At 43.9% G+C, this 16,083-nt stretch overlaps 1 protein-coding gene across 1 annotated transcript in view; it reads right to left on the reverse strand.

Annotated features, from left to right (window-relative positions):
• Positions 1–6,715: 6,715 nt before the first annotated feature.
• camk1da (calcium/calmodulin-dependent protein kinase 1Da) overlaps positions 6,716–16,083 on the reverse strand; it is a 32,562-nt gene continuing 23,194 nt past the window's right edge. Inside the window, 7 exon segments of the mRNA XM_029462086.1 lie at positions 6,716–9,935; positions 11,718–11,979; positions 13,412–13,499; positions 13,601–13,679; positions 14,006–14,118; positions 15,255–15,330; positions 15,711–15,843. Coding sequence (XP_029317946.1) covers positions 9,811–9,935; positions 11,718–11,979; positions 13,412–13,499; positions 13,601–13,679; positions 14,006–14,118; positions 15,255–15,330; positions 15,711–15,843 — 876 coding nt within the window. The 3' untranslated portion in view covers positions 6,716–9,810.

The following is a 16,083-nucleotide window of genomic DNA, read 5'->3' on the forward strand; positions in this document are numbered from 1 at the left end:
GGGAAGGAACAAGAGGGTGGGGTCCAGGATGATTTTGAGGGAGCAAGGTGTTCAAATGAGGATGATGTGGGAATGGATATTGCAGAGGTTTTGATGGATTGTTGATGGATTGTTGATGTAGTGTCGCTATTCCGCCGCCATGTCCGTGCTGCTGGTTTGTTTGGAGGCATTGGTCCCAGGCAACAAAGCCTAACCACACCGGGACAGCAGAGAGACTGTCCGAGGATACACCTCACAGTACGAGTGCTGGGAGTGACAGGGTCAGTGGCCACCTGACAGCCGGGAGCTGACTAGCGGCAGCTATCTTGGAAGTCGCTAGCTAAACCAACTTTATACATTCCCAGCTGACAGCTAGCTGAGGAGGCAGTGGTCCCAGCAGGCCTAGCTACACCTGAGCAGCAGAGACTGTCCGGAGATGTACCTCACTGTTGCAGTGCTGGGCAGAGATGGGAGCATCCAGGACAGTCCTGCTCTCAACTAGATAAAATGACTGAAGGAAAAGGAGGTTTGATGAATAACAGTTTTAATGGTACCACACAAAAACACCACGCTCTAATACGGTTGCTGCAAAAGGCCATTCTTTGCAGCACACGTCCCTCCTGCAGGAGACCAGAACCAGGTTACCACCACGCCTATATTGTGTGACTGATTACCTGATTCTGTGCAGCTGTCTGATCTCCAGCTGAGACACTCCCATCTCTCCACCAGCAGCCGGCGTGTAACGCCACTCACTGCCACACAGAGTTACTCAAGACCCATCAGTCAGGTCAAGTGTTTATATTGTTCTTATTTTTATTTAAAATGTCTGACAATATCCTTGTTAACATGCAATTGAAAAATGTCTTTTATCTTAAATTCTTTTTTTTATTTATATATAAAATGTATTTTCAATTTCAGTTTAATCTTTTAAAGACATACTTTTATAAACAGGCTTTTGTGTGAATCACTCCCTATGCACTTTTAAGTTTTGTAAAGTTCTCCTGTATTACACGGTAGCGAAAAGGTGAGGACTCAAATGCAAGATGGCAGACGAGGAGATTAACAAAAAGAGGGCTTTATTCGAAAAAGCTTACTTATAACAAAAATACAAAAGGTAAACAGCAAACTGAAAAGACAAACCAGGAGGGGAGCACGAGGACGCACAAGGAGACATCTGCAAGGGTGACACTTAGATGACGATCTGACAAGGAACACTGGGAAAGACAAGGATATATACACAGACACTAAACGAGGGGAACGAGACACAGCTGGGGAGAGAAGCTAAAACACAAGGGCAAGGTGAAAGGACACAGGAGGAACAAATCAACAATCACAGAGGGAAAACACACAGACAGGAAGTACAACTAGACATGACATAAGGGGGAGTGAACACTTCAAAATAAAACAGAATATACAAAAATCAAGACTGTGACAGAACCCTCCTCTCAAGGGACGGATCCCAGACGTCCCAAAATTCAAAAAACAAGCAAGGTGCCGGAGGAGGGTCTAAGGCCGCTCTGGAGGGCGGCGAGGCGGACGGCGAGGCGGACGGAGAGCCTGGGCTGGATGCGGCTGGAGCCGCTCAGGAGGCTGGCGGGGAGGCCGGGCAGGATGTGGGCGAAGCCGCTCACCAGGCCGGCGGGGAGGCCGGGCAGGATGTGGGCGAAGCCGCTCAGGAGGCTGGCGGGGAGGCCGGGCAGGATGCGGGTGGAGCCGCTCAGGAGGCCGGCGGGGAGGCCGGGCAGGATGTGGGCGGATAGGCCGGGCTGGAAGCCGGCGAAGCCGCTCGGGAGACCGGGCTGGAGTCCAACGGAGTAGTCGCTCGGGAGACCAGGCCGGAGTCACTGGGGTCTCGACAGTCGGGGGGAACACGTGGGTCTCGGGAGTCAAGGGGAGCGAAGGGGTATCGGGAAGAGATGGGAGCACAGGGGTCTCGGGAAGAGATGGGAGCACAGGGGTCTCGGGAGGAGAGGGGATCACAGGGGCTGGGGTCCTGAGGGACAGAGGGAGCACAGGGGCTGGAGTCTCAAGGAACGGAGAGAGCACAGGGGCTGGGGTCTCGCGGGACAACGGGAGCACAGGGGCTGGGGTCTCGAGGAACGGAGGGAGCACAGGGGCTGGGTCTCAGGGGACAGAGGGAGCACAGGGCCTGTGGTCTCGTGGGACGGAGGGAGCACAGGGGAGCAGCCTTGACAAGCAGCTGGGGGACAGCTAGGGTCGGCAGCGGTCCGGCATCAACTGGAGCGGATGTCTGCAGAGATCCGGCAGCGGGGGACTGGGGTCTGCCGAGGTCTGGCTGAGCACCGTTACGTTTGAGTTCAGCTCGGTGGACGAGAGGGTTGCTTCCCTACGCCTTCGTGTTATGGGGGGGAAAACTCTGGAGCCCTGCAGGGGGCTCCAGTAGGGGACCCCGTAGTCTTGCTGGGAGACTTTAACACGCACGTGGGAAACGATGGAGACTGTGTATATATGTGTATATATATATATATATATATATATGTATGTATGTGTGTATGTATGTATATATATATATATATATATATATATATATATATATACACAGTGTATATATATATATATATATATATATATATACACAGTGTATATATATATACATACACAGTGTATATATATATATATATATATACATATACACAGTGTATATATATATATATATACATATATACACAGTGTATATATATATATACATATATACACAGTGTATATATATATATATATATGTATATATACAGTGTATATATCAGTGGCGGGCCGTAGATTTCACACCTAGGCCTTCAGTGATGTCTTACACAGTCTTAACTGAATTATTCCACCTCTTAATACCATCATTATGACGCCATGACTCTAGAAACTATACATTTAGACAGAAACGCAGTATAACCGGGCGTTGCATCACCTTAACATAGTCAAGTACAACAGAGTTATTTATTTATATTCAATAAATCCGCATTTACAATTAAGAGTGTTAAACTACCAGCTTTAAGATCGCTAGAATACTGTCAAAACTTAAAAATAAAAGACGCTTTTAAGGGATTAGTCTACAAAGTTTTATTAAGTCCACTAAAAGTATGTGAGCTTTAACAAGTGTGTTCACTAAACAGCGCATTGTCGCACCTAAAGCAGTTTCATTTAAGAAATGTGACGATAAAGAATAACGACACAAAAACTATTCACTTAAAATAAAATAAAACAAACAAATCATTTGCATTTGTTCATGAGGATATCTTTGCGACAGTGGTGAAAGTGTATTCCTAGCCTTGAATATCCACTTTGATAAAGGTTAAACTAAAACAATTCAACAAGTCTCCTTGAGTACTTTTACTGCACAGCTGAGCCAGTGCGCCACACACATCTTTACATCTCTTGTACAAGCATCAAACATTTTATATATTTGTCAAAAAACAAAATGCTTGTTACTCACCAAAACAACTGATTATTTGAACACAAAATCCATCCTCCTTTCTTTACTCAAGAAGACTTCAATGACTCTGTTGTACAGTTTATCTGAATCCAGAGTTGGCCTTTCTCTTCTAACGATATCTAGCTTTTCTCTAAAATGGCGTTGTAATTATATCTGCGACCACATCGATCTCTTCTCCTCCTTCAGTCATTGTGGGTTGAAAAAACAGCTTGTAGAAATCTACACAAACTACCTCGTTCAAAGTCAGTTGCTAGCTCTGCATAGCTCTGCCTTTCAATAGTGCGTATCCAATCAAAAGACGTGGACGTGCTGACGTTATCGTACGCCTGCTAGCTGGCCCCGATGTCGCCAACTCGAAATCTGATTGGTTAACGCCACAGTTTTGTCTCCGTTCACTTTAAGCTACAGGCACTGTTAATTCTGAAGGCCTCAGGGCAGATTTCTTGGACCCTGGCAACACATTATGGCTGAAATATGATTGGATAAAAGCTCTAACATAAAGGCCAGCCCTCCAAATCTCGATCTGAGGCTGGAAGCAGCGCAACCAAGAGGAAAGCTATGAAATTAAGAGAAAAGACTATGGGGAATAATTTAATGCATATTTGTGAAAAAAAATAAATCAAAATTACATTCATATTCTGATGATGTTTAGGCCAGCAGAGAAGGCCTTGCTGGCCCTGACGGCCGCCACTGGTATATATACAGTATGTATATATATATATATATGCTATATATATACAATATACACATATGTGGATTTACATTTGTTAGAAATGTAGTCTGAAAGTAACCCTTGTCAGATAAACGTATATTTACGTGTTATTTTGTGCAAATGTGGAACAATTTCGGTATAATTTGAATGGACATTGTTACTCGAGACCCGTCAGTCAGGTCAGAAGTAACACAACGGTATAAACTTGGATTGTATTATTGTTCTTGTTTTTATTAAAAATGTTTGACAATATCCTTGTTATCATGAAAACATTTAGTATTTTATCTTAATATATCAAAACTTTACCAACAACAATATGAACAGTTTAACTTTAAAAAAAAAGTATAATAGATTCAGACAACTTTATTGATAACACATTTCATTTGCTCTATTACTAACATTAATTTATCTTCTTCTATTGATGTTGCATGTTCTGCTGCTGAAATATGACTGTGACGCACTCAGTGTGACCATATGAGCGGCGGGGCAAACTAAAACCTTGTTGTTACTGTGGACCAAAGACCGGTAACCCTGACGACATGGTAAACTTTAGGATGTGTTAAAGCACTAACTGATCTGTCAGACGGCACGACGTTGACTCCTGAAACGGGCAACATTACTCGTTCGCTTGAGTGAATTTACTTTCCGTGATCCAAAACTGCTTCCTGGTCAAACCTTGGACAGGACAGGAGTGTTGTGGTGAGCTGCACGTGCTCATGTAGTTCAGACAATCTCCAGTCATCCCGCGTTACATTGGTACCGGCTCTCCTCCACCAATAAAACGGCTCCATTGTAATTTTACCAGACACAAACACAAACACCCCAAAAAAATCAGGAGTCACATTTATTGAGGAGACAAAGGACAAACGCTGTGTTGTCATGGTAACTCCGATATGTGCACATGATTGTCGATGCATCTGATATACAAGCCCCATTAACAGAGTCATCTTCATCACCATGTTCATCATCATCATCATCATCATCACCATCATTACATCATCATTATCACCATGTTCATCACCATCTTTATCACCATGATCATCATCACCACCACCATCTTCATCATTACATCATCACCACCACCACCACCATCTTCATCATTACATCATCACCACCACCACCATCTTTAGCACCATGATCTTCATCATTACATCATCATCACAATCACCATGATCCCTACCATCATCATTATCACCATCATCATAATCTTCATCACCATGATCTTCATCATCACCATCATCACCACGTTCATCATCATCATCACCATGATCTTCATCATCATCACCACGTTCATCATCATGATCATCATCTTCATACAGCACGACACGTGTGCAGGCGGCGCCCGCTCTGAGACATGAGGGTGTTAACGTGCACAGGATGTTTGTTGTGTCACATGCAGAGAGTAAATACAACACAGACGGCCCATAGGGAGACACGGAGCAGCAGGTCAGAGTTCAGTCCCACAGACGGCTAACAGAGGCAGCTTCATGTCCTTGATAAGTAAATGTAATACATTACACCACTCCTTGTCACACAATAAAAAGGTCTTGAAATATTATTCCTAGATTACTGTCATTCATGTCTGCAGGGAATCAGCTGGAAGTTCATAAGCAGCATTAGAGTTGTCTTAATGAAAGTCAGCCCGATTAATATTCCCGCCTTTGGAAACTGTTTGTAGAAGTGAAACTGTGCTACTGACTGAACTCTGACATCTCAACCTGTGTACGTCTTTATATAATTCAGAGAAACGAACATATACATATAGGATTATGGTGAAGTCGAATCCTTGAAGCACTTCTTTTAACATGCTTGTTTTCATCTGTTGTGAAGCGACTTGGTTAAAAAAAGGCGACCGGGTGGACGAGCGCCGCCCCTCCTGAACAGTGTGTTTTGACAGCTTTGGATTTCTTCCTTTAGTGTTCAGTAAACGATGCTTTCACTGTGAGTTGGACACTGATGGCGTCACACTGCACCGTTAGCTCTGCAGTCACACGTGGGACAGAATACATGACAGCAGCGGGATGAAAGAGGGTTTCAGCTTCTCTTTTCAGGAAACATGGCACAGAGAATACAACCCACTTCCCTCCGCCACTCTCACACGCCTGAACGGCAACACGTCGGTAAAATTATCATTCATTTTCACAAAGATTCATCCATGAAACATAAACCACAGAGCAGCATGAACCTGAATGCCTCACAAACAGTTAATGAAGTGTATTATTAGTGTTGGCTGACCGTCAGAGAAAAACCTTGTACACCACTTTAAATGGAGTTCATTCAATAATAAAAATGTAAAGTTAGGTGATTGAAATCGTCTAAGGCAGGGAGTCTTGCTCTTCTTTATTCTCCCAAAACTTTAAACTTTTATTTATTTATTTTGAACTGTAGTTGCTGATGTTTCCTGATCCCAATTCCAAGAAAAGCTTTAACAACACACTTGTAATGTAAAATAAATGCATAGCCATCAATGGGGATGTGTACATGGGTACAGTGAATAATCATTTTAAGGTGATCATGGAAATAAAGCCCTTACATGGTTAAAAGCTCCCCTCAGTAACACATGGGTAATTACATGGACTGATTTCAGACTGTGGTCAATAGAAAAATGTAACACAAGACCTCACAATGAAAATATGTTTCTGAAACGTGAACTGTGTGCACGTGGTAACTTTCTCTTTGACTGCACATTTTAAATGACTAAATTAATCTGGCTAACCCTAACAACATTATTGAACCTTTATTTGCTCGGACAACATGCATAAAGTGACATGATTGGTCTCAAAGCATGAACCATGTCAGTGCACGTTTCACGCTGTATGCTCAAGGTGCTTGAACAACGTGGTACATCTGGTGTGTGTGTTGCATCCCGCATGATGAAAGGTTTCTCACAAAGATCTCTTAAAGTGGATGCTTGTTAGTGAAGAAATTAAATTCAAATCAACTTAGTTTTGTAGGCTCACTCACTAAAGGACACTGAGTTATCTATTGCAGTCAGTGTCCATCCCTGTGTAGGACAGCTGACACCCAGACTGCTGGTAGAAAGTTGAAGATTTACATGCTTCATACTGAAGTGCACATTCAGTGAGTGGGTACTGCAGTATATTTAAGTTTCAAATGTAAACCTTTAACCAATAGCTGACAGTCTTCCTGTCTCATGTCAACCATATTTGTGACTCATTTTAAAAGACGTCTTGAGTGGCAGCCTATGGGCTCAGGGCTCAGGGCTACAGATGATGTATGAAGGTTGTAGAGTACGAAGAGGGGGACGAACACATTGGGAAGAAAACAAACAGTGGAAATGTCCTTGCAGAGCTCATTGAAGGAAGAAGGTGCTGCAGATTTAGACTGGTGAGCATTCACAAACGTCTGGCATGTCTTAGTCCACTTCAGTGGAACTTAATACACACAACGACGCAGCGAGATTAAAGTGAGTTCCAGAGGCTTAAAGACATTTGTACCATAAGCACTCTGTGTAGATAATGAAAAAGGTTAATGGCAACAGAGGAGGAGGGTGAATATATTTATCTCCAGATTAATTAGAAGCTGGGGTTCAGCCCTTAGTTTGAGTCCACTTGTGTCTCGAACAGCTTCATATCTGACTCGTTCTGTTCTCACTGATTCTCCAGGAGAACGAACCAAAGTGCCTTAGTACCGATCACCAGTCTTTGGCTACAATTCACAATAAAGGGATCAGAAGAAGAATTACATCATGACAATCTGATATGTGTGAGTGAGCGCTTAACATGTACAGTTCTGTCTAAATGGACATTTCAACCAATAACCACAGCCTGCATGAAGCTCGAGTAGTAAGTCAGAGTCACGAGGAGATTCTATGAAGAACAAATGAAAACAAAGTCATTATGTCCCATCACACTAATGATCCATTACACAGGGACTCCCAGCTGTGGACTTCAGTCATTCAACAAAAATGAGCTGTTGTCACGGTTACATTACATTTTTTTAAACTCTGCGTTGAACCTGAACGCTGGGAGCAGGTAGTGGACGAATCTGAAAACAATACATTTTTGTTTTGCTGCTCATAATCAAGTAAATACTTTCCATTTGCCATTGTTGGACCATTTTACTAAGTGTGAGACCCAAGCTTCCCAATAACTGTCTGCTGTTGGGTCACAAAGGCAGGGCTCACCGGCTACAGCAACAACCAACCCATCCTCCATGTTGTGTTGGCGGTTCTGTCCGCTGCGCAGTTCCAGGGTTGGAGATGTTGGTGGAATAGTCTGAGCCCAAGTCTTCAACATTCAAGTCCGGAGTCACCACAACACTGCAGCAACAGCTAACGTCCCGGATCACAACGGTGATGGCACAACACCTGGACCCAAAACACAGAACCAGGAAACATGTTTTCCCTGAGCACTTCTGAACTGGGTGCAGCAGGACAACGTGAAAAGGTGAGATCATGGCTGCTTTAGAGGGGGAAGGAGCCGCAGCAGGCGACACTTTCTCCACACAGGCTGAGTATTCTGAGGACCCAAAGCAGTAGAGTTTCTCCACATGGTTAATAACGTGGGTTTTAGCCATCTTCAAACTGCACTGCGCTGCTTGTTAGTTTCGGAAATCAGGCCAAGCTTTTGTGTAATCGCTAACATTCTCAAGTGGAGGCTGGTTTGCAGTAAATACTATCCCATCCTGAACCTGCTGCATGATACACAGTAAGTGTGTCCCTAAAGGGAGATTGTTATAAAAGTCTTATAAAGTAAGAAAATAATAAACAATTATCTTTCAGACAATAATTATGTTGTACAATGCTCTGACATCCACTCTGGATTATTTTCTTTATAAAGTTTTACAATCTCAACTCAATAATGATAAACACAAGTGGATGGCGGCTCATCTGACCCAATGTGCAAAATACATAAAGCGCTTACTCATGTTCCTCCCCCTCAACAGTCGTATGGTACTTTTAAAGCACTTATTAAAGCACAAACAAACACAAACAAGCCCATAAGGACATATAATACAAATTAAAGGTGCTATACGTAGCCTTTTAACATGATTAAGTCGTTGTCACATTAGTTTGCTACTTTAGTAAAGTGAGTGTAAGAAGACCTATCAGCCTCTGCAGCCACCAGGTCACATTTGGTGGCCAATCATATTGTTTAAGATCAATTTGACAACGATGTGTCTGCTTTTTAAAAGTTACACATACCACCTTTAAGATTAACAGTAATTATACTAAATCAAACAATCCAGTTGTCAACAGTCAAACATAATTTTGAAAAAAGCTAAACAAAGTGGCGCAGGAAAGACCAGATTCAAGAGGGAAGTTGATGTTGACTGACATTGATTAATATGATACCACTGGGCCCACTGAACCACCAATCACAGCTCAAACTTGCTGCAGTCGACACCCATTCATCACTAAACAGCAACCAATCACAGCCGTACAAACATCCTCAATGAGAGACTGTTGCCATGCCATTGTGTGGCAGGAGGAATCCTTCACGGCGTCCTGGTGGGAAGGAGGTGTGCGTATAGTGTCGGTGGGGTGGAGGTAAAGTCCTCTGCTGTCCTGGGAGCAGGGCGGGAAACTTGCTGGGGGGCGCATCCAAATGAAAAGCAGTGAGGAGAGGGAGGAACAAAGTCGGCATCCGTCTCTTTCCGATTCTCTGCCTCACAGTGCTGTGGCCTCCCAGCTGGTTCTCCGCGGGACTTGGCGTCACTTGGTCTCTGTGATCACCGGGGCAGGGTCCGCCGAGGTGTGTGGCCGGTTCAGTTCTGCCCCTGAAGCAGGAGAGGAGGCTTCAGAAGCCAGACTGCAGAGTGTGACCGGTGCAGCTTCACCTGAGAGGGACGAGTCAACAGTAATATTTTTTATAATGCTGTTATTGACCCCGACTTTTTAGAGTCCGAGCACTGACAACGTCATGGTCGAGGACCCTATTGAGACTTGGAAGATTATTATTATTATTACACTTTTTATTGCTGTCTTTGAGGGCATTTTTAAAGGTGCTTGGTTGAAAATTCTTGCACATGTATAGGGAGTGGCGAATATAGATATCTGATGTGGGGGTTGGGCTTGGCATAGCTAATTTGCCACGGTCCCTAACAGACGGTTAACAAACAAAAGGACCCCACCTTCAACTTTCACGTAGTTGTATGAAATTTGGTACGTATATGTATCATGTAAAGATGTACAAAAAAGCCTCTTGGAGGTGTACCGTAAACCCGACAGGAAGTCGGCCATTTTGAATTTCATGTGCAATTTTCACCTTTTACAGGTGCCGTACTTAAAACAAACTCCTCCTATAGATTTTATCCGATCCACTTCAAATTTGGTCAGTAGCATCTAAAGCCAGATTTCACATGCATGCTGAGGGTCCAGGCCTGAGGACATATACATGCCAATGGTTTCCCCCGGCCCCTACACTGTAGCCCCGCTCCCTTACAGAACTCATGCACTCAGGCATCATTGCGCTCAGGGTCAGGGTCAGGGTTCCTGTGTAGTTGTGCCGGCGAACCGCCAGTAACCCCGACGTGTGCGGATGTGCAAGTTGCAGTTAGTTGCTGCTTACAGCTTTAATTAGGGCCTGAGCACCGACAAAATTGGAACGAAGGACCTATTGAAACTGAAAGGATTATTATTTTAATTATTTCCTCTATTTGAATGCATTTTTGGGGTGCTTGAGATGCTTGAGAACTCAGGAAACTTTGCACATGTGTAGCGTGTGGCATGCTAAGGGCTCAGGCCTGAATAATTTTAAAGGGAAACATTGAGTCATAGCCATAGCGCCACCTACTGGCAACAGGAAGTCAGCCTTATGTGACAAACATCAGCCGATTTACATGAAAATTACATTGTGTGGTGTACACATGATATAGAGCTACATAATGTTTGTTAAGCAAGTGTTAAGTAGGGCAGGGGCTGAGCGCGTGCAGGCAGGCCAGGGCTTTTGACATGCTCCAGAATTTTGTTGCCAGGTACCACGATAGAAATGAAGCGTAATGTGTGAAGGAGATTATATTGTTCTCCAATCTAATCTGGCAACAAATATCCCACACAGCGGGAGAAAGGGTTAAAAGGTGTTGGCAGGTATGTTTCTAAGTAATACTTCAAGGGGCAACACAGATTATGGTGTGTATTTACAAACAATGTGTTTTACTTACGACACAAGAAAAGAGGCTTCCCTGGGAACGCACACTATATCTGATAATGAGGTAATGAGCTGCTAATGTTAGTTTACACTCTGATATAGTAGCATTTTCCATAACCTTTAACCCAACACAACAACTTTGTATGAAATGCTCCTTGTCTTGAAATGAATGCCTAGTTAGTAGTTAGGTAAGCTAGTTAGCTGAACATGCTATTGTTTGCAATTACAAAAGAGCAGACAAACACACTGTTTATTCCATTCTCTACATTTCTGACATTGTGATTGTGGTATTGGAAACACTAAAAAAAGAGTCTTTACATCCATTCAGAGTCTGAATGAGAGGCACGCTCTGCCTCGCTGCGGCTGCTAAACTAGGACCGGACAACTGCTGTTCAGGGGAAGGTTCAGTGAAATATAAATTCTTAAACTTTTTGCAGTACACATATGTTCCCTACTACTGGCTCATACTCACTTTCCTTGCAGGGAGCTGCTATGTTGTTGTCTGTGGAAGAGCTTTTGCTGGCGGCTGAGTTGGCGCTCTGCGCCACATGGCCCGTGTTTTGGCTCTGAGCTGGCTGGCTCTGGCTTTGGCCCGTCTGGCTCTGGTTCTGAGATGGCCTCTGCGTCTGGTTCAACCTGGTCGGCGGGTTGGAGGCGTCCATGCTGCTGCCCATGCTGCTGCCAAGCTGCAGCCGCCTCATGTGCCGAACCACGGCGGTGGCATTGAATGCTTGCTGGAGAGAGGTAGGAAAGAAAAAACTAAATGAAAAAACAAAACAAAACAAAACAGAGAGCTCTCACTTTGCGTCAACTTTTCTGTCTATCATAAAAGTCGTGGGGATTATAATTGCAATAGCATCTTCTTTATTTCATAATGTTTTGTGTGACATAAGAGCGAGGGTTCGTGTAAAGTGTAAACTAAATGAATATCAGATGAGAGAGGGGGGCAGGAGCAGAACTGGTCGGTGATGCTTCATTAAGCTTTTATTTCTATCGGTTGGTTTGGCATGAGCCACACAAAGTACTGCTTCATGAGCAGGAGGAATCTTTAATACTAAGTGTTGGGAATTCACATCATGGCGATTCAGCCATGGGACTCAATTTCCGAGGATCCTTCATTTGTGTTAAAACCCTACATCACTTCCTGTGCCTGCAAACAGAAGTTCCCTAAACTCCGCCTGAGGACCCGATGTACAGCAGATTACTGTAGCCTGTGACCCATAACGTCACCGGGTCAAGAAAACCACAACACATCAATGTGTTGTCTCTCTGGATCTGACCACCACAGCAGCTCTACACACTCTGATCACACTGCAGTCTCTTTGTGGCAGAACCTGCCTGAAGAACCCCAGTTGGTCAGCACTACTAATCCACATCCAACTATGTAACCGGGGCGTGAAACAGGAAGTTGTTGTAACTTGAGCGTACATTGACGAATATGCTCTAAATTTCACATGCTAGATAAGTGCCCCAATGACAACAGGAAGTTACATGTTGTGTACTTTTACGACCTCCACCTCACAGATTAAGCAGATCCATCTGAAACTCTGTCAGAAAAGCCTTGAGACATGGCTTCCATTGTAGCTCGACTCCACATGGTCAAATCTTTTTAAAATGTCTCGTGCTGGATAAGCGTCCCGGCCTGAAGACATCTTCATGCCATTACTGACTCATAGTCATAGCGCCACCCACTGGCAACAGGAAATTACCCTTTTGTGACAAACATCATCCCATTGACATGACACTTACAGTGTGGTCTTCACAAGATGTACAAGAATCCAACGTACGGTTAGTTTATGCTCTCTGGCGCCACATAGTGGACACAAGAAGCAACCTCAGCTTTAATTAATAATTATATTTAAAATAATAATTAATAATAGTTTTATTAATATTAATAAAAGATCATAAATGTGATCATAGTAGCTCTGACTCAGACTGTCACTAAAATGAGCATGATGACTGTTGCAGCTGATACTTCATTAACAACATTCCCATATTACACAGGCTGGATGTGAAATGAGTCTGACAGAGTGTGAGGAGCCGCTCTTAAAGGAAGTGTTACTCCTGTTCTGATGCTGAAGGGGAACTCCTGACCATCTCCTCAAAACATACACAGTAATATGCTGCAATAGAGCCAGAACCACGAAGAATAAACACTAAACTAACCCTCCATTTACTCTTGGCGAAGTTCTTTCTGATCTGCCGGCTCACTGACTCGTGGATGTTCTTGCAGAGTGCTGTATCCCCGGCGATCCTGATTAATACACACACACACAAACTCTGCGTTAACACTTCTAACTGTACGTCAATGTTTATTTGGACTTCTGTTACTCTGTGTGAGTGTGTGTTTGTCACCAGGGGTGTCTGAGCGCCTGATCACAGCTGAAGCGCTTGGATGGATCCTTTTCCATCAGACTGCCGATGAAATCCTTGGCTGGGAGAAAAAAACATTGAAAAGGTCATAAAACATGAAGAACATGAGAGGAGGAAGAGGAGGAGGAGGAATAGAGGAGCAGGAGGAAGAGAGGAGGAAGAGGGAAGGAGGAGGAGATAGAGAGGAGGAGGAAGAGAAGAAGAAGGAGGAAGAGAGGAGGAAGAGAGGAGGAAGAGAGGAGGAGGAAGAAGAAGACAAAGAGAAATGTGAGGAGGAGGAAGAAGAAGACGAAGAGGAGAGGAGAGGGAAAGGAGGAGGACGAAGAGGAAGAGAGGATGAGGTGGAGGAAAAGAAGGTGGAGGAAGAGGAGGAGGAGGAAGGCTCACCTGAGTCTGATATGTCGTCCCAGTACGGAGCGTCAAACTCGTAGTCGGCCTTCAGGATCTGTTCGAACAGCTTGGAGTCGTTCTCATCGTAGAACGGAGGGTAACCACACAGCCTGCACACGATCATTATTAACTCATTCATCTGTTCCTCACCTGATGTATTAACAGCTTTGACTTCACTTGTTCATCTACTAATTGATTTATATTTTAATGCAATAAATCATAAATGAATTCACTTATTTATCAAATCATTCATTTAGGGCTGAGATTAAAGAAACACCTTATTTCAAGACATTAACTCATAGACGCTTTTTTAAAATGATTTTCTTACTATTTTCTGATTCCAGTGTTATAGACCAGTGTCCCCAGTATCCCAAGTATCCCCAGTGTCCCAATATCCCCAGTGTCCCCAGTATCCCAAGTATCTCACTCTCTCTAGTATCCCAGTGTCCCCAGTGGGAACTGAAGCTGCACCTCATGGCTAAAGTTCTGGATGCACCAAAACTCATTAAAATGCCGTTCTCCATCTCTCTCTCTCACACACACACACACACACACACACACACACACACACACACACACACAAACACACACACACACACACACACACACACACACACACACACACACACACACACACACACACACACACACACACGATTATCATGGCTGATTACCTGATGTGATCTTTCCACCTGAGCAGCAGCTAAAAGCTAACAAGGTCTGACTCCATTCGCTAATCGTGCTAATTGTGCTAATTGCCAGCAGGGAGGCGTTCTCTGTCTCTCACACTTTTGTGCACACATTCAAACTGTTAGTAGTGTTAGTACACATCTTCATCAGGGATATGCATGTGGAAGCAGAACAGAGCCATCATAATGACATCAGTGCTGCCAAGGCATGTCAAACTATTTAATGAATAAATAAATAGATATTATTCATGATTTATAGCCTACAACTGATGTTACAATAACCTACAGTAATATTTTTAGGGAGACTGTAAAGTCATTAAAGTCAACCATGCTTTTTAACCCCAATATTAAAACTGTAGTATTTAGAGACCCTGCACAGCACACATCAGACGTCTTGACTCCCAACAACAGAAAGTAGCTGCGCTCAGCCAACGTGCTTCTCTGACATCAGGTGTTAATGTGTTTCCTGTGAACACCCACTGACTGCGTGCTGGCCTGTGAGGATGAAACCACCTGCTGTGTGACTATATAACACAAGGAAGACATCTGTGACTTACAGGATGTAGGCGATGACTCCGATGGACCAGCAGTCCACGGCCTTACTGTACGGTTTCTGGGCGAGGACCTCCGGAGCTGAAAGGGAGAAAACAGTGAGCCTTGGTTTGTTGTCTTCTTCTGTACTAATGTGACTCCACTGTAGTAGCCTGGTGTTTGTTTACTAAACTTCAATCTGGATTGTGTTTTTAGTAGCCTTCTGCTCTATGTCAGCTTGAGGTCCAGTTAAACCTCCTGAAACTGTTTCATGAGCTTGGACTCTCCATGTCGGTCGAAAGGAAAGTCACATGAGTTTGGTTCATGTAAACAAGTAAACACAAATGTCCATGATGACAGTGACATGGAAGGAAAGTCTTTGTCAGTGTCAGCGCTCACAGTCTGAGCAGAGAACAACAATAAGAGGAGAGTCAGCCGGAGCCTTCATGATCACTAAACAGACAGTCAGACGGTCGGAGCACCTTACCCGACATATCCTGGCGTGCCACAGGCAGTGGACATGACATCCCCACTGCCCTCCATCTTGGAAAGACCGAAGTCGCTGATCATGATCTTTGACTCGTCTTGGGGATTAAAATACAGCAAATTCTCCGGCTGGAGGAAACAGACACAGAAAATCTGTTTTTTTATTTGTCAACATAATAAAAATGCAACTTCATAGAAAGTGACAACTCTCTTTTATGGAGGTCGCTCGGAGCAATCCCCTCTCTTCTAACACGCAACGCTGATCCACAATGCACTGCATGCGTCCAGCAACTGCTCTAGATGCTGCAGTAAATGAATGGCTGTCAAGTCAGAACGAAGCCCCACGTGTTTTAAAACGTGGGAGGTGTG

The sequence above is a fragment of the Cottoperca gobio genome, chromosome 23 (assembly GCF_900634415.1).
Source record: "Cottoperca gobio chromosome 23, fCotGob3.1, whole genome shotgun sequence".
Taxonomy (NCBI): domain Eukaryota; kingdom Metazoa; phylum Chordata; class Actinopteri; order Perciformes; family Bovichtidae; genus Cottoperca; species Cottoperca gobio.